General features: G+C 37.2%; 1 protein-coding gene across 1 annotated transcript; it reads right to left on the bottom strand.

Annotated features, from left to right (window-relative positions):
• Nucleotides 1-18,709: 18,709 nt before the first annotated feature.
• Nucleotides 18,710-18,989, bottom strand: LOC124506844 (dynein light chain 1, cytoplasmic-like). Its single transcript, XM_047072839.1, is given in 1 exon segment — nucleotides 18,710-18,989. A coding segment is annotated over 1 exon segment (243 nt). The 5' UTR covers nucleotides 18,981-18,989; the 3' UTR covers nucleotides 18,710-18,737.
• Nucleotides 18,990-19,262: the final 273 nt, after the last annotated feature.

Below are 19,262 nucleotides of genomic sequence, written 5' to 3'. Positions count from 1 at the left end.
AGAAGAAAAATCCCATGGCACAGTTTCTGGGGTTTTTATTTTAGATTTTATTATTTTTTTCATTATTTATTTATTTTTAAATGTTTACTTACTTATTTTGAGAGAGAGCGAGCAGGAGAGAGGTAAAGAGAGAGAAAATCTTTTTTTAATTTCTTTTTTCAGTTTTTATTTATTTATTTTCAAAGAGAGAGCAAACAGGATAGGGGCAAAGAGGGAATCCCATGCAGGCTCCACACTGTCAGCACAGAGCCAGATGCCCTGCTCAAAGTCACAAACCATGAGATCATGACCCGAGCCGAAATCCAGAGCTGGACCCTTGACTGACTGAGCCACTCAGGTGCCACGTGTTTCTGGGTTTTAATGTTGCTGGTGCTTTGTTTTGCTACTTTGTGCCATGAGGAAGTAAAAGTTGTGATATGGTATTATCTATTTATGAAATGTGTTTTCTCTGTTCAGTTGTATGTTTTTAGCCACTTTACCTAAATAGCTGCTGTGCTGAAAAATTTGGAAGTACCTGATACAAATTTAGTGACTATCATTTATATATTAAGTATAGGCAGGTTAAGCTTTGAAGTTGCCATACTGTAAAGAGGCATTTTGGGGGGCGCCTGGGTGGCTCAGTCGGTTAAGCGGCCGACTTCGGCTCAGGTCATGATCTCGCGGTCCGTGAGTTCGAGTCCCGTGTCGGGCTCTGTGCTGACAGCTCAGAGCCTGGACCCTGTTTCGGATTCTGTGTCTCCCTCTCTCTGACCTTCCCCTGTTCATGCTCTGTCTCTCCCTGACTCAAAAATAAATAAAACGTTAAAAAAAAATTAAAAAAAAAAAAAGAGGCATTTTGGGATCTCACTAAGGTTAATGTTATACTGGCGATAGGGAGCAACCTCAGCTAACTCCCAATGAGTCTTGCTTCTCATTTACAGTTGTAGAAATCATTAACATTTTCTTAATATGTTTCACCTCAGCACTCCTGATGGCCTTGAAACCTAAATTTGTGAGTGTATTACATATTACATTTCATTGTAGGACTTTTATTGAGCCTTATATTTCACATTTTGTTTTTATTCTTAGTACTTAAAAGATATTAACAATTGAATATAACAATGCTATCTCATATTACTAAGAAAAGATGTGGAGTTCTACATATGGTTTTCTGCTATTTTTTTTTTTTGCAAAAAAATGGTAACACAGGTGAGAAAAGTCAATACACATGCTTGTATTTATTTATTTACACATCAAGGAACTTGACAAGGAGGCGAAAGAAACCAATAATCCTGGTTACCTTTGTGTGTGTATTTCAAATGGGGATATTTGGGGAATAGAAATAGATACAGGAAAAGGGGGAAAAGGAATGGAATATTCTCTGTATATTGTTTTAAGTATTTTGAGAACTATTTGAAAGTATAGTCTATTAAAAATCTTTTTTTAAAAAAAGCTTTTTAATATTTATTTTTGAAGGAAAGAGAGAGACAGTGTGAGCGGAGGAGGGGCAGATTCATAGGGAGACAGAATCTGAAGCAGGCTTCAGGCTCTGACCTGTCGGCATAGATCCTGACGCGAGGCTCAAACTTGCAAGGCGTGAGAGCGTGACCTGAGCTGAAGTCGGAGCTTAACCGACTGGGCCACCCAAGTGCCCCTAAAAATCTTTTTCAAGCTACTTGCTGACCTCTGTGCCTTTCCGTAGCTGCAATTAGAAAACTTACTTCCTTTGTTTATGATTGAATGTTCATATATGAAAAAAAAAACACTTAAATCAGAGATGGCATAAAAAGAGAAGTTACACACTTGTATAAAAATGTAATTTTCACTTGTTCCTTTTATTTCTATATTGTGGAATTGTAAAAGTTGATTGAAAATGTCACCCGCAGGAGCCAGCTTTACTATTGGCATGATAATATAGTTGGTGTGTCCTCTCATGCAGAAACACCTAAATCCTGAAATTTTTGGACATACCTCTTTTCACCAAAACTAAAGTTATCAGTAACAGATGAATTTTAAATTAGTTTTTTTAATTGCATCTTAATTGAGTTAAATTATGATGTGAAGTAGAAGGGATAATATACTGTGACACTGAGTGATACTCTAAGGTAATTAAAAATAGTAGAAAAGTAGAAGGAAATACAAATAGACTGTTGTTTATCACAGGCTTTAATGCCTCCTCTTCATTTGATTTCTTTTTTATTTTTTCTCTTCATGGTTTGATTTTAGTTGTTTTTCAGCTACTCAAAGAAATTTTATAACTGGTATATAATCCCACTTTTTTTTTTAAGTTTATTTATTTTTGAGAGAGAGCATGTGTGTGAGCAAGGGAAAGACAGAGAGACAGAGACAGAGACAGAGAGAGAGAGAGAGAGAGAGAGAGAATCCCAAGCCGACTCCCCTGTCAGTCCAATGCAGGACTCCATCTCACAAAGGATGAGATCATGACCTAAGGTGAAATTAAGAGTCAGTTGCTTAACTGACCGAGCCACCCACATGCCCCTGCAATCCCACTTTTTACAAATGGCATATAATTCCTGATTCTAAAGTAATATCCATTCTAGGACTTTTGAAAGACAAATCAAGTTGTAAGGAGTAAAGTAAGTCATCTTTAATATTTTGCAGAAAATAACTATTAAAGAATTGGATACATTTTCTTTTAATCTGTATATACTTCCCCCCTCCTTTATGTAAAAGTAAATAGCTTCACTTTTATAAGTACTTGAGTACAATTTCTGAAAAAGTCGTTGGATTATTAAAAGGCTTATATACAATAAAATTTATTTTTTTCACGTATAGTTTTGTGAATTTTGGCAAATTTATAGACACCTGTAAATAACACCACAATAAGTATATAGAATGGTTTCCTCACTCTCAAAATTTCCTTGCACTGCTCCTTTTTTCCTATTCTTGACCTCTGGCAACCACTGAACTGTTCTTCATTTATAGTTTTTGCTTTTTTTCAGAACATCATGTAATATATAAATGTAATCATATAATATGTAATTCTTTCAGGCTGGCTTCTTTCATTTAGCATCATACTTTTGACATTCATTCGTACTATTTCATGTTAGTAGTTTGTTGCTTTTATTAAGGAATATTCCGTTATATAGGTGTATCATAGTTTATGCATTCACCCATTGATAACTTTGGTTGTTTCTTGTTTGGGGGAATTGTAAATGATGCTCCTGAAGACATTCATACACACATTTTTGTATGAATGTAAATTAAAAAAATTTTTTTTAACGTTTATTTATTATTGAGAGACAGAGCGTGAACAGGGGAGGGGCAGAGAGAGAGGGAGACACAGAATCAGAAGCAGGCTCCAGGCTCTGAGCTGTCAGCACAGAGCCCGACGCGGGGCTCGAACTCACAGGCCGCGAGATCATGACCTGAGCCGAAGTCGGACGCTTAACCGACTGAGTCACCCAGGTGCCCCGAAAATTTTTATTTCACTTGGGCAAATACCTAAGAAGAAGATTGCTGGGTCATAGGGTAAGATGATGTTTAATTTCATAAATAACTGCCAAACTCTTGTCCAGAGCAGTTGTTCTATGTTGAATTCCTACGCGAAGTGTTTGAGAGTTCCAGTTGCTTTTTTCTTCACTACGTATTGTCAGAGTTGGGTTTTGGTGATTTTAGAAATCCTGTCCAGTGTACAGTGGTCTATCATTGTGGTTTAATTTGTTTTTACCTTATAGTAATAATGGGTGTTGAGCTCTATTAATTGGCTTATGTACTGTCTATTTTCTTTGGAGAAGTCTCTGTTCAAATCATTTGCCCATTAAAAAATTTTTATTTGGGGGGGCACATGGGTGGCTCAGTCAGTTGAGCGTCCAGTTTCAGCTCAGGTCATGATCTCATGGTTTGTGGGTTCGAGCCCCACGTTGGGCTCTGCGCTAGCAACTAGGAGCCTGCTCCGGATTCTGGGTCTTCCTCTGTCTCTCTCTACTCCTCCCCCACTTGTGCTCTCTTTCAAATATAAATAAACTTTAAAATATTTTGAGAGTTGAGAGAGTTGTTTTCTTTTAAAACCTTTGGATAGAAGTCCCTTTTCAGATATGTGACTTACAAATATTTTCTCCTGGTTTGCAGCAACAGGTTTTAATTTTTGTGAAGTCCAGTTTACCAGATTTTTGTTTTTAATTGATCAGAAATTTGGTATCATATCTAAGAACTGTGCTTAACTCGTGTCATGAAGTTTTCTTCCTTTGTTTTCCTTTAAATATTTTATAGTTTTAGATTTTCCATTCAAGAGAGAGAGAATTGAGATACGATCGAAGTACGGCAGAGATAAAAACTATACATATTGATAAAATACTTATGCTTAAAATATTATGTATGTATGTTTGTGCTCTATTAATGACAGTAGAAAAACTAGTGAAATCACCAGCCAAACTCAGCAGTACATCATTAGCCCATATATTAAGTTAAAATTTGTAATTTGTAAATATATACTCTTTTTTTCCTGCTTCAACTCCAGTCATTAAATCAGCCTAGAATGTTATTTCTTAATTCTTCTATTATCTTCTCATCCTATGTATATGCAAGTTTTATTTCTTTTAATTTTTAATTTACTTTTGTTACTTTTTTATTGACCTATAGTTGACATACAATGTTAGGAGTTTCAGGTACACAACCTAGTGATCCAACAATTTTTCACGTTATGTAATGCTTACCACAGTAAGTGTAGTTACCTTCTGTTACCATAAAGTTACATTACAATTTTTATTGACTGTATTCCCTATGTGTACTTTTCATCCCCATGACTTAGTATTTTATAACTAGAAGTTTGTACTTCTTAATCCCCCTCACCTATTTTGTCCATTACCCCACCCCCTTCTCCTCTGGCAACCACCCATTTGTTCTCTGTATTTATGAGTCTGTTTTTGTTTGTTTTGTTTTTTAGATTCCACATATGAGTGAAATAATATGGTAGTTGTCTTTATGACTTATTTCACCTAGCATAAGATCCTCTAGGTCCATCCATGTTGTCAAGATTGGCAAGGTTTTTTTTTTTTATGGCCGAATAATATTCCTGTGCGCACGCGCGTGTGTGTGTGTGTATACCACGTTTTCTTCATCCATTCTTATATCAGTGGTCACTTAGGTAATTTTCAAATCTTGGCTGTTGTAAATAATGCTGTAAGACATAGGGATGCATATATCTTTTTTTTTTTTTTTTAGTGCGCTTTTTTTTTTTTTTTGAGGTGGTCGAAATATCCAGCAGTGGAATTAATGGATTTTATAGTATTTCTGTTTTTAATTTTTTGAGGAACCTGCATCCTGTTTTCGTTGGTGGCTGCACCAGTTTACATTACCATGTTCATATGGTCAATCTATGACAAAAGAGACAAGAATATACGATGGACAGAGGATAAGTCTCATCAATAAATGGTGTTGGGAAAACTTGGCAGCTATATGAAAAGGATGAAACTGGACCACTTTCTTACATCATACACAAAAATAAACTCAATGTATTAAAGAGCTAAATGTAAGACCTTAAGCCATAAAACTCCTGAAAGGAAACATAGGTAGTAATCTCTTTGACATTGGCCGTAGTAACATTTTTTTTGGATAGTTCCCCTCAGGCAAGGGAAACAAAAGCAAAAATAAATTACTGGGATTACATCAAACTGCAGGTGGTTTTTTTGTTTTGTTTTGTTTTTGTTTTTGTGGGTTTTTTTGAGAGAAAGAACATACATGGAACAGAGGTAGAGGGAGAGAGAGAGAGAATCCCACACAGGCTCCATGCTGTCAGCACAGAACCTAATGCGAGGCTCAGTCCCACAAACTGTGAGATCATGACCTAAGCTGAAACCAAGAGTTGGATGCTTAACCGATTGAGCCACCCTGCAAGTCTTATTTCCTAATAAGTTTAGTTGGGATTCTATTTTCTGATCACTCATATTTTTTTTAATCCTTTGTCTAAGAATGAGAAAGGGTTTAGAGAAAAATACAAGGATAAAGCTGGTATATAGTTGCTTGCAGTATGCAGTTTCCTAAAATATCTGTACTTGTTTTAGTGTAATTGGCCTGCTTCACCAAATATATATTAGAACAGAGGTTGGCAAACTTTTCTTTATAGGGCTAGACCATATTAAGACACTTTGATGTGGAATTAAGTTAACAGAACCTTTGCAGACTTAAGTGTGTATTGACTCAGTTCAATTCAAATATAGATAAGCCAAATGGATCTTTGAGGGATATCCAGTACAAATTTAAAGTCTCGGTGTCTTTAATTTTATTGCCAAATCTGACTCTTTCAGTCTTTTTCTTCCTATTCAGGAAAACACAATTACAGCAGGTGTTCATAAGATCCAGTTAACACTAGACAGTTGTATTGCTGCATCATACTATCGTTGTTCTAGGTTAATTATTAGGCCAGAACAAAAATGGGTTGATTTTAGACATGGTAGTGACCTTAAATTTAAGGCGGTAGAAAAGTGTCTAGGGAGATCAGAAAATACTGTGTTCCTTGTTTGTTTTTTTAAGTTTTGTTTTTGTTTTTGTTGAGAGAGGGAAAGAGAGAGACAGAGACAGAGTGTGAGTGGGGGAGGGGCAGAGAGAGAGGGAGAGGGAGACACAGAATCCAAAGCAGGCTCCAGGCTCTGAGCTGTCAGCATGGAGCCCCACATGGGGCCTGAACTCAGAAACAGTGAGATCATAAGCTGAGCTAAAGTCAGACCCTTAACCAACTGAGCCACCCAGGTGCTCCACTTTGTTATTTTTGAAATAAACTTTTTATATTTTAGTAATTTAAAGTGGTAGAGAAGTTGTAAGTTAGGAAAAATAATGTTCTTTTTTTTATTTTATTAAAAATTTTTAAATATTTATTTATTTATTTATTTATTTATTTATTTATTTATTGAGAGACAGAGTATGTGAGCGGGTGAGGGAAGAGAGAGAGGGGGAGACACAGAATCTGAAGCAGGCTTCAGGCTCTGAACTGTCAGCACAGAACCCAACGTGGGGTCTGAACTCAGAAGCCAAGCCATGAGATTATGACCTGAGCTGAAATGTGAATGCTTAACCCACTGAACCATCCAGGCACCCCAGGAAAAATAATTTTACCTTATACCCCTCACTCAATTTCCCTCATTGTTAACATCTGACAATACCATGATATGTTTGTCAAAATTAAGAAATGATTTTGAGGGGCTCCTGGGTGGCTCATTCGGTTTAGCATGCGACTTCAGCTCAGGTCATGATCTCTCATGGTTTGTGAATTAGAGCCCTGCGTGGGGCTCTGTGCTGACAGCCCAGAGTCTGGAACCTGCTTCGGATACTGTGTGCCCCTCTCTCTCCACACCACCCCTGCTTGTGCTCTGTCTCTCCCTGTCTTTAAAAAATGAATAAACATTAAAATAACAAATAAAGATGACATTGATGCATTATTGCTAACTGGACTTTGTTTAGATTTCACCAGTTTTTACATTGATGTCCTATCTGTGTTTTAGTCCAGGATACTGCATTGCATTTAGTTGTCAAGTTTCCCCAGTCTCCTCTGGTTTTTGACAGTTTTTTTCAGAATTATGGACTAAATGTGTGTATCCCCCAAGATTCATATTTTGAAATCCTGACCTCTAGAGTGATGGTAGGAGGTGGAGCCTTTCAGAGGTAATTAGGTTTTAGGTTAGCCTCCATCCTATTGACTGGGGTTAATGCTCTTATAAAAACAGCCCTGAGAAGCTCCCTTCCCCCTTCACCACATAGTAAAAAGGCACCATCTTTGAACAGGAGTAGGCCTTCACACACTGAATCTGTCCACATCTTGATCTTGGACTCTTCAGCCTCCTGAGGAGTGAGAAATAAATTTCTGTGACTTATTTATCAATTTATATATTTATTTAAAAAAATTTCTTTAATGTTTCTTTATTTTTGAGAGAGAGAGAGAGAGAGAGAGAGAGAGAGAGAGAGAACGAGAGAGAGAGAGAACGAGAGAACGAACTAGCAGGGGAGGGGCAGAGAAGAGAGGGAGACACAGAATCTGAAACAGGCTCCAGGCTCTGAGCTGTCAGCACAGAGCCCAACACGGGGCTTAAATTCACAAACCATGAGATCATGACCTGAACTGAAGTCAGTCGCCTGACCAACCAAGCCACCCAGGCACCCCAATTTATCAGTTTATTTAAACTAAAAGCAAAACCAAAAACAGTTCACCCATTTTTCCCACCCTTCACTCCTACATCTGTCATTCACCAATCTTTTCATTGTGTATGTGGTCTTGTTGCATTTTTTTTAGATTCCATATAAGAGAATATACAAAATTTGTCTTTTTTCTTACTTACCATAATGACCTTGAGATCTGTCCAAGTTGTTGCAAATGGCAGGATTTTATTCTTCTTTATGGCCAAATAATATTCCATTGTGTGTGTGTTTGTGTATATACACGTATATACACTACAGTTTCTTTATTCATCCATCAGTGGACACAGGTTTTTTCTGTATCTTAGCTGCTGTAAATAATGCTGCCGTGAACAAGGGTTACATATATCTTCTCAACCTAGTATTTTTCTTCAGAAAAATAACCCAAAAGTCGAATTGCTGGATCATATGGTAGTTCTATTTTTAATGTTTTGAGGAACCTCCATACTGCTTTTCGTAGTGGCTACAGAAATTACATCCCCACAAATAGTATACAATTCATGCTTTTTCTCCACATCCTCACCAACGCTTGTTATTTCTAGTCTTTTTGATAATAATCATTCTCATAGGCATGAGGTAATATCTCACTGTGGTTTTGGTTTGTGCTTCCCTGTTAATGGTGTAGGGCATCTTTTTATGTACTTGTTGGCCATCTGTTTGTCTCCTTTAGAAAAATGTCTGTTCTGATCTTGATTGGGAGTTTTTTGTTTTTTAATGTATTGGGGGTTTTTTGTTTTGTTTTGGTGTTTTCCTATTGAATTGTAGGGGTTTTGGATATTAGCCCCATATCAGATATATGATTTGCAGATATTTTCTCCCACATAGTATGTTGTCTTTTCATTTTGGTAATGGTTGTTTTTTGCTGAACAGAAGCTTTTTACATTTTTTTTTAGGTTTATTTATTTATTTTTGAGAGAGACAGAGACAGCATGAGTGGGGGAGGAGCAGAGAGAGAAGGGAGAGAGAGAGGATGCCAGACAAGTTCTGCACTGCCAGCTCAGAGCCTGACAGGGAGCTCAAACCCATGAAACCATGAGACCATGACCTGAGCCAAAACCAAGAGTCAGATGCTTAACTAACTGAGCCACCCAGGCGCCCCCAGAAGCTTTTTAGTTTTATGTAGTACCACTTGTTTATTTTTGCTTTTGTTGCTTTTGCTTTTGATACCACACTCAAAAAATCATCTCCAAGATCTGTGTCAAGGAGATTTTTGCCTATGTTAGAAGTTACGGTTTCAGGTCTTACATTCAAGTTTTTGATCCACTTTGAGTTATTTTTGTGTATGGTAGAAAGGCATAGTCCAGTTTCATTCTTTCGCATGTGACCAATTTTCCCAACACCATTTACCGCAGAGACTGTCCTTTCCTGGTTGTATATTTTTAGCTCTTTTGTCATAAATTAATTGGCCCATATATGCATGGGTTTATTTCTGTTGCTTTAAAGCTTACCAAGAGTACGGTATTTTTGTTATAGCAGCCTAATAAACAAACGGACACTTAGCCTTACCTCGTTTTTCATGACTTGACAGTTTTGAATTACTGATTTTGCATATTTTTGTTGTTGAGTTGTCTTAACTGAGTTTGAAAAGACCTGTTAGTATTCTATGTCTATTTTGATTTTTTTAAAATTGTATCCTTTTCATTTTCTTAATTTCTTGCAGAGAGCAGATGTTTTATGTTAGATGAAGTCTAATTTATTTTTTCAGAGATTTTGTTTTTAAGTAATATCAACACTCAGCATGGGGCTCAAACTCACAACCCTGAGAGCAAGAGTCACTCACTCTACTAACCGAGCCAACTAGGTGCCCCTAATTTTGTGTATGGTACAAGAGAAAGGTAGACATTTTTCTGTTCTTGGCATATGAATGTCTAATTGCTCCAGTACCATTTATTGAAAAGACCTATCATTTTTCCATTGAATTTCTTTGGAATATTTATTGAAAATCAGTTGATACATATGACTTGCTCTATATTTGGATTCTCAATTCTGTTCCATTAACAATAAATGTCTTGGAGCAGCTGGGTGGCTTAGTCGATAAAGTGTCCGACTCTTGGTTTCAGCTCAGGTCATGATCTCATGGTTGGTTAGATTGAGCTCTGTATCAGGCTCTGTGCTGAATTGTGTGGAGTCTGCTTGGGATTCTCCCTCTCTCTCTGCTCCTTCCTCATTCGCACATGCTCTCTTCTCTCTCTCTCTCTCTCTCTCTCAAACTCAATAAACATTTTAAAAAAATAATGTCTTGATTTGAAGACAATAGTATGAATTCTGTACTACTCAGTAATCTTATCCTGGCATACCATATCTCCTTTTTCTGTTATGTTGTTATTTTACTCACCTCATTTTTATTTTATGGTCTTTTTTTCCCCATATTACCTATGTTCTACATAATTGAGAGTTAAAAATAGTTTATGTTTACTTTAAAAACAATAACACTCTGGGGTGCCTGGGTGGCTTAGTCAGTTAAGCCTCTGACTCTTGATTTTGGCTCAGGTCATAATCTTCTCAGGCTCTGCACTGACAGCACAGAGTCTGCTTGGGAATCTCTCTCTCCCCTCTCTGCCCCTCCCCACTGATGCATGTGTGCACGCTCTCTCTCTCTCAAAACAAATAAACATTAAAAAAATTACTAAAAAATATATTTTTAAAAATAACACTCCAGGACCAATTATGTACCTTATGAAGTATAATGTTTATCAGTGCGAATATAGTTTCTCCAGTAGTAGCATGTTATATAGCTGTTGTAGTATAATATCACAGTCAGCAAATTGACATTGATACAGTTGCCAACTTTTTCAAATTTCGTGTGTGTGTGTGTGTGTGTGTGTGTGTGTGTGTGTGTGTGTATGTGTGTTAGTGTTGTATGCAATTTCATCACTTGTGTAGATTCCTATGACTACCGCCACAGTCAAGATTCAGGGAAGTACCATTGCAAGGGTCCCACGTTCATGCTTTTATAGCCATGATGACCCCTCTCCCCAACCCCTGGACAACACTAATCTATTTTCCATCTTTTTTTATTTTATTATTTTTTTTAATGTTTATTTATTTTTGAGAGAGAGAGAGACAGAGCATGAGAATGGGAGGGGCAAAGAGAGAGGGAGACACAGGATCCAAAGTAGGCTTCAGGCCCTGAGCTGTTAGCACAGAGCCTGGTGTGGGGCTTGAACTCACGAACAGTGAAATCATGACTTGAACTGAAGTCGGACGCTTAACTGACTGAGCCATCCAGGCGCCCCTCTTTTTTCCATTATTATAATTTTGTCTTTTAAGATTATTGTATAAATGGAGTGATACTGTATCTTTTTGAGAATGCCTTTTTCACTCAGCATAATTCCCTTAAGTTTCATTACAGTTGTGGGCCTCAATAATTTGTTCCAATTTATTGTTGAGTAATATTCCCATGGCATAGATGTACCCAGTTTATTTAATCATTCATCTGTTGAAGGACATTTGGATGGTGTCTGGTTATTTACTCTTAGGAATAAAGCTGCTGTGAACATTCACGTACAGATTTTTGTGTTAATATAAGTTATCTTTTTGGGGGTATCAGTGCCTGAGAATGCAGTTGGGAGTCATATGGCAAGCATATGTTTAGTTTTGTAAGAAATTACCATATTCTTACCCTGAGTGGCTATACCATTTTTTATTATCAGTAATGTATGAGTGATTTAGTTTTTTTCATCCTTGTCAGTATTTGAAGTCATCAGTGTACTTTTATATTAGCCATTCTGGTGTGTATGAAGTATCTCACTCTGTTTTAGTTTGTATTTCTCTAATGGCTAATGATGTCGAACATCTTTTAATGTGCTTATTTGCCATCTTAATGTATCATCTTCAGTAAAATGTCCATATCTTTTGCCATTGCATTGTATGGGTTTTCTTTGTTTTGCTTTTTACTGATGTACACTTGTATTCATTGTTATGGAAGTGACTGCATCTGCTGTTAGGTACTACTAAAATTTCATTTTGGTTAATCACTTGTCTCAGCAAGATGGAGTCCATTCTTTTCCTGTCAATCTTGATGCCTGCTTTTGTCATTTGTATCCATATATGTTTGGCTTTATTTGGAGGCTTTTTCTTTTTTTCCTCTGTTAGTCCCCCATATTACTATTCTTATATCATACAAACTTCATTACTGTGGTTTTGCTTGGGGTTTGGGGATTTTTTTTTTTGGAAGTTTATTTTTTATTTGTTTTTGTTTTTTTTTTTTTTTTTAGTTCTTTGAAGGTTTTTGGTTTTATTTTAAATTTTTTTCCTTTCTTTTGCGTCTTTTTTTCCTCATACTGTTTTGTTACTATGGCTTTATCACATGACTTGGTATCTGGTGGGACAAAATATTGTGCTGCTTCTTGTCCTTTTGTTCTCACATATACATTTAGAATCTTGTCAAGTAGGGAAGGTATTTTGAATCAACTCTACTATTGAAAACAACTGTAAAAGATGAATCAAAATAAAAATAAAGAGCTTATCTTATAAGATATCACAGTCTCCAAGGCTGTGAAGAATTACAGAGCCAAAGCCCTGGGGTGAAAAGAAAACCAGTCCACTGAGAAGGACATTTGAGACCTTCTTTCCCCCTGATGGTGTACAGATTCCAGAAAAGGCCCCTGAGAGGTCGAGAAGCTAAGCAGTTGTTTTGACATGCTTACTGGACTAGGGAGACAAAAGTTGGAGTTCAGGACCTCTAAGGACAGAGCTGTTTGCTAAACAAACCTCTCTGGTTTTATGCTAAAACCTCAAGGAGCTGTACTCTACATCAGGGTTTCTCAGTTTTACTACTGTTGACAGTTTGAACCAGGTAATTCTTTGTTGTCAGGAATTGTCCTGTGAACTGAAGAATGTTTGGAAGCATCGCTGGCCTGTAGACTCAATAGATGCCAGGACCCATTGTGACAATCAAAAGTAACTCCATATATTGCCAAATGTCCCCTGGTTAGCGAAAATCACCCCTATTTAGGGAAGATAGCCCTAAAAGTATACTTGAATAAACTAGGCCTTACAGGGATTAAAGCCCATTTTGAATTGAAGCACCTAGTGCTCATCACAAGTGCCCTCCTTAATGCCCATCACCTATCTAACCTATCCCCCGCCCACCTCCTTAACCACAGCTTACTCTCTGTGGTAAGTGTGTCTTGTGGTTTGTTTCCCTTTCTCCCCTCCCGCTCCCCACTTCCCATATGATCATCTTATTTGTTTCTTAAATTCCACATGTAAGTAAAATCATATGGTATTTGTCTTTCTCTGTTTGACTTACCTTGCTTAGCATCATACCTTCTAGTTCCATCCACGTCATTGCAAATGGCAAGATTTCATTCTTTTTGATGGTTGAGTAATATTCCATTGTATGTGTATACTACATCTTCCTTATTCATTTGTCAATGGATATTTGGGTTCTTTCCATAGTTTGTCTATTGTTGAAAATGCTATAAACATTGAGGTGCATGAACCCCTTCAAATCTGTATTTTTGTATCCTCTGGGTAAATAGCTAATAGTGTAGTTGCTGGATTGTAGGGCAGTTCTATTTTTAGTTTTTTGAGGAATTTCCATACTGTTCTCCAAATTAGCTATACCAGTTGGCATTCCCACCAAAAGTGCAAGAGGGTTTCCCCTTCCTCCACATCCTCGCCAACACCTGTTGTTTCTTGTGTTGTTAATTTTAGCCGTTCTGATAGGTGTGAAGTGATATCTCATCATGGTTTTGATTTGTATTTCTCTGATGATGAGTGATGTTGAACACCTTTTCATGAGTCTGTTAGCCATCTGGATGTCTTCCTTGAAAAAGTGGCTATTCATGTCTTCTGCCCATTTTTCAACTGGGTTATTTGGTTTTTTTGGGAAGGGGTTTGTTGAGTTTGATAAGTCCTTTGTAGATTTCAGTTACTAACCCTTTATCAGATATGTCATTGGCATTTATATATCTTCTGCCATTCCATAGGCTGCCTTTTAGTTTGGTTGATTGTTTCCTTTGCTGTGCAGAAGCTTTTTATATTGATGATTTCTAGATATTTTAATAATGCTTCTTTAAAAAGTTTTACTTTAACAATGATTCCAAAAACTAGAAGAGGAAGGAAAGCTTCCAAACTTACTGTGCAAAGCCAGCATTACCCTGGATACCAAAACTACAAAAAAAGAGAACTACAGGCCAGTAACTCTCATGAATGAACAGAGATGCAAAAATCCTCAACAAAACGTTAGCAAACTGAATCCAATAATACATTTAAAAAAAATCATTCACTCTGATTAAGTGGGATTTATTCCTGATGCAAGAATGGTTCATTATTTGTAAATCAATCAACATGATACAGCACATCGCCAAGAGAAAGGATAAAAACCATATGATCATTTCAATAGATGCAGTAAAAGCATATGACAGAGTACAATATCTACTCATGATAAAAAACCCTCAACAAAGTAGGTTTAGAGGGAACATACCTCAATATGATAAAAGGCATATATGAAATACCCACAGCTAAATTCATATTCAATGGCGAAAAACTGAGCTTTTCCCCTAAGGTCAGGAACAAGACACAGATGTCTACTCTGACCAGTTTTATTCAACATGTTACTGGAAGTCCTGGCTACAGCAACCAGACAAGGAATACCTTCCATATTGGTAAGGAAGAAGTCAAACTTTCAACTATTTGCAGATGATATGATAATATACATAGGAAACCCTAAAGACTTCACCGAAAAACTGCTAGAACTGAACAGTGAATTCAGTAAGGTCTCAGGGTACAAAATCAATGTACAGAAATGCATTGCATGTCTATACACTACTAAGGAGAGGGCAAAAAGAGAAATTAAGCAACAGTCCCATTTATAGTTGCACTAAAAATAATAAAATGTCTAGGAATAAACTTAACAAGGAGGTGAGAGACCTGTATTCTGAAAACCATACAACACTGATAAAAGAAATTGAGGACTGGGATGTCTGAAGGGGCTCAGTTGGTTAAGCATCTGACTTCAGCTCAGATCATGATCTAATGGTTTGTGAGTTCGAGTCCCTCATTGGGCTCTCTGCTGTCAGCCCAGAGCCTACTTTGGATCCTCTCTTTCCCTGTCTCTCTGCCCTTCCACTGCTCGTGCTCTCGCTCGCTCTCTCTCTCTCTCTCTCTCTCTCTTCCCCCACCTCAAAATAAATGAATAAACAAAAGAAAGAAATTGAAGTCCACACAGATGGAAAGACATTCCTTATGCTCATGAGTTGAAATAAAAAATATTGTTAAAATGTCCATACTATCTAAAACAATCTATAGATTTAATGTAATCCCTATCAGTATACCAATAGCATTTTTCACAGAACTAGAAAAAACTACCCTAAACTTTTTATGGAACCACAAAAGACCCTGAATAGCCAAAGCAGTCTTGAAAAAGAAAAACAAAACTGGAGGTATCACAATTCAAAACTTCACAGAGAGAAAGCACAAGTTAGGGAGGGGCAGAGTGGGAAAGAGAGAGGATCTCAAGCAGGCTCTGCACTGCCAGCACAGAGCCTGACACGAGGTTCAGCCCCATGAACTGTGAGATCATGACCTCAGCCAAAGTCAGATGCTTAACTGACTGAGCCACCCAGGCAACACTGAACTTCACATTTTAATTACAGATCTGTATTAATCAAAAGAGTATGGTACTGGTACAGAAATAGACATAGCAATCAATGGGACAGAAATAGGAAGCCCAGAAATAAACCCACACTTATTACGTGGTCAATTAACCCTTAACAAAGTACGCAAGAATATGCAGTGGGAAAAAGGCTCTTCAACAAATGGTATTGGAAAAACTGGAGAGCTGCATGCAAAAGAATGAAACTTGACCACTTTCTCACACCATACACAAAAATAAATTCCAAATGCATTAAGGACCTAAATATGAGACCAGAAACCATAAAATCTAAAACACAGTAATGTCTCTGACACTGGCCATAACAACATTTTTCTAGACGTGTCACCTGAAGCAAGAGAAACAAAAGCAAAAACATATTATTGGGACTACATCCAATTAAAAAACTTCTGCACAGCAAAGGATATAACTAGCAAAACTAAAAAATGGGAGAAGATATTTGCAAATGACATATTTATAAAGGGTTAATATCCAAAATATGTAAGAAATTTATACAACTCAACACCCAAAACCATATAATCCAATTAAAAAATGGGGAGAAGACATAAACAGAGATTTCTCCAAAGAAGACATCCAGATGGCCAATAGACACATGAAAAGATGCTCAGCATCACTCATCATCAGGGAAATGCAAATCGAAACAACCATGAGATATCACTTCACACTGGTAAGAATGGCTAAAATCAAGAACACAATAAACAAGTGTTGGTTATGATGTGGAGAAAAAGGAACCCTCTTGCCCTGTTGGGAATGCAAACTGGTATAGCCACTGTGTAAGACAGTATGGAGGTCCTTCAGAAAAGTAAAAATAGAATTACCGTATGATTCAGTAATTACACTACTGGGTATTTACCCAAAGAAAACAAAAAAAGATAAATTAGAAAAAGTATAGACACTCTTGTGTTTACTGCAGCATTTTTTTACAGTAGCCAAATCAGGGAAGCAGCCCAAGTTGCACTGATGGATGAATGGATAAAGAAGTGATATATGTATACAATGGAATGTTGTTCAACCATAAAAAGAATGAAATCTTGCCATTTGCAACAATATAGATGGATTTAGAGTGTATAATCCTAATCACAATAAACCAGTCAGAGAAAGACACATTCCACATGATTTCACTCATGTATGGAATTTAAGAAACAAAAGAAACAAAGGAAAAAGAAACCAAGAGACAAACTCTTAACTCTAGTGAACAAATGCATGGTTACCAGAGGGGAGTCAGGTGGTGGGATGGGTGAACTAAGTGAATGGGATTAAGAACACACTTACTTTGATCACTGAGTAATGTATAAAATTATTGAATTTCTGTATTGTACACCTGAAACTAGTATAACACTGTATGTTTATACTGGGATTAAAAAAACAAACAAAAAAAACCTTGGGGCTCCTGGGTGGCTCAATCAGTTGAGCATCCGACTTCAGCTCAGGTCATGACCTTGTGGTTTGTGAGTTTAAGCCCTGCATTGGACTTGTCCGTGCAGAGCCGGCTTCGGATCCTCTGTACCCCTCTTTCTCTGCCTCTCCCCTGTTCATGTTCTCTCTCTCAAAAATGAATAAACATTTATTTAAAAAAAAAAGTTTTAGGGGCGCCTGGGTGGCTCAGTCGGTTGAGCGGCTGACTTCGGCTCGGGTCATGATCTCGCGGTCCGGGAGTTCGAGCCCCGCGTCGGGCTCTGTGCTGACAGCTCAGAGCCTGGAGCCTGTTTCAGATTCTGTGTCTCCCTCTCTCTGACCCTCCCCTGTTTATGCTCTGTCTCTCTCTGTCTCAAAAATAAATAAATGTTAAAAAAAATTTAAAAATAAAAAATAGGGGCGCCTGGGTGGCGCAGTCGGTTAAGCGTCCGACTTCAGCCAGGTCACGATCTCGCGGTCCGTGAGTTCGAGCCCCGCGTCGGGCTCTGGGCTGATGGCTCAGAGCCTGGAGCCTGTTTCCGATTCTGTGTCTCCCTCTCTCTGTGGCCCTCCCCCGTTCATGCTCTGTCTCTCTCTGTCCCAAAAATAAATAAACGTTGAAAAAAAAAAAAAAATAAAAATAAAAATAAAAAATAAAAATAAAAATAAAAAAAACTTTTACTTTCTAATAGATGCAATTAATTAAATGAAATTAATTTTTACTTCTGTATCTAACAACCTGACAAAATTTTCTTAACTTTCAACATGGAGGATATATCCATCTGCAAATAATGACAGTATTTCTTTTTTAGTCTCTTGTGTTAATATTTCTTTTTCTCTTTTTTCTTTCAATAATTTTGGACTACCATTTTATATTGAATAGATGTGATTATGGGCTTCTTTATCATCATTAAAGTTGGTCTTTGCTGTAGATGTTCTTTATCAAGTTAAGGAAATTCTCTTTTTCGTTTTGCCTGATTCTTTTTATCATGAGTATGTGCTGAGTTGTATGGAATACTGCATCTGTTGACTGTATTTTTCCATGTATTAAAAAAAATTATATGTAATACTGTTTTCCTCCAACAAATTTATTAATTTTTTGAAAGGAATTTATTTTTAGAAGGAAAAACATAGGGCAGAGATTAATGGAATGGAAAATAAATACAAGATATTTTGCTAATATTTTAATAGCTACAACAAATTAGTACAGAGAATGCCCTGTACAAAACAACACAAAGTTTCAAAGATTGAAGGGTTCCTTTAATCAAGGTTGAAGATTTCAGGAATTGGTGTTGGGAGTTTAGGCTGTGGTCCTTGTTTTTGGATGGATCACTGGGTCTAGAATAGTCTATGCTTTTTTGTTTTAATTTTTTTTTTAATGTTTATTTATTTTTGAGACAATGCCAGAGACAGAGTGCAAGCAGCAGAGGGGCAGACAGAGGGAGACACAGAATCTGAAACAGCCTCCAGGCTCTGAGCTGTCAGCCCAGAGCCCGACGCGGGGCTCAAACTCACGAACTATGAGATCATGACCTGAGCCGAAGTTGGATGCTTAACCAACTGAGCCACTCAGGTGCCCCTAGAATAGTCTATACTTTTAACCAGTTTTAAGAAAGACTATTTGGCCTTGATAGAAGTAGATGAAGTATTGGGTTTCATGGGTGAGGTAACTACCAAAGTTCCTCCCAACAATGTAGTGCCAGGTGGGGTTGAATTCTTATTACACTATTTCTTAATAGCCATATTTCTTAATATGGGCCACAATGCCCTTTTCTATATCATATTTCTCCAGTGTCTCAGGAGCATACCTCACAGAGTCCTGTTTCATCTCCTCCAACATATTGGCGATTTTTAATCATGGTTTTTCATTATTATGGTAGAGCAAGGACTGGCATATGCCTACAGTCCCTTGGAAGAGGGCCTGACAATGCCCAGACCATGAGACCCACTGTTGCTGTTGAAGACGTGGTGCATCTCTCACTATTGTACTATATTGAGTGACATTTATAACATTTTCTAAGAGTACTACCCCTAGATTTCTTGGGTTAACCCAAATCAGTTCTAATGAATGATCTTTTTTCATATTGTTGGCCTTAGATTGCCATTAACTTTTTTCAGGAAT

The sequence above is a fragment of the Lynx rufus genome, unplaced genomic scaffold (assembly GCF_022079265.1).
Source record: "Lynx rufus isolate CCGP_SWC_20201006 ecotype Redwood Valley unplaced genomic scaffold, mLynRuf1.p SCAF_11, whole genome shotgun sequence".
Lineage (NCBI taxonomy): Eukaryota > Metazoa > Chordata > Mammalia > Carnivora > Felidae > Lynx > Lynx rufus.
This window is presented reverse-complemented; position numbering and strand designations above follow the sequence as displayed.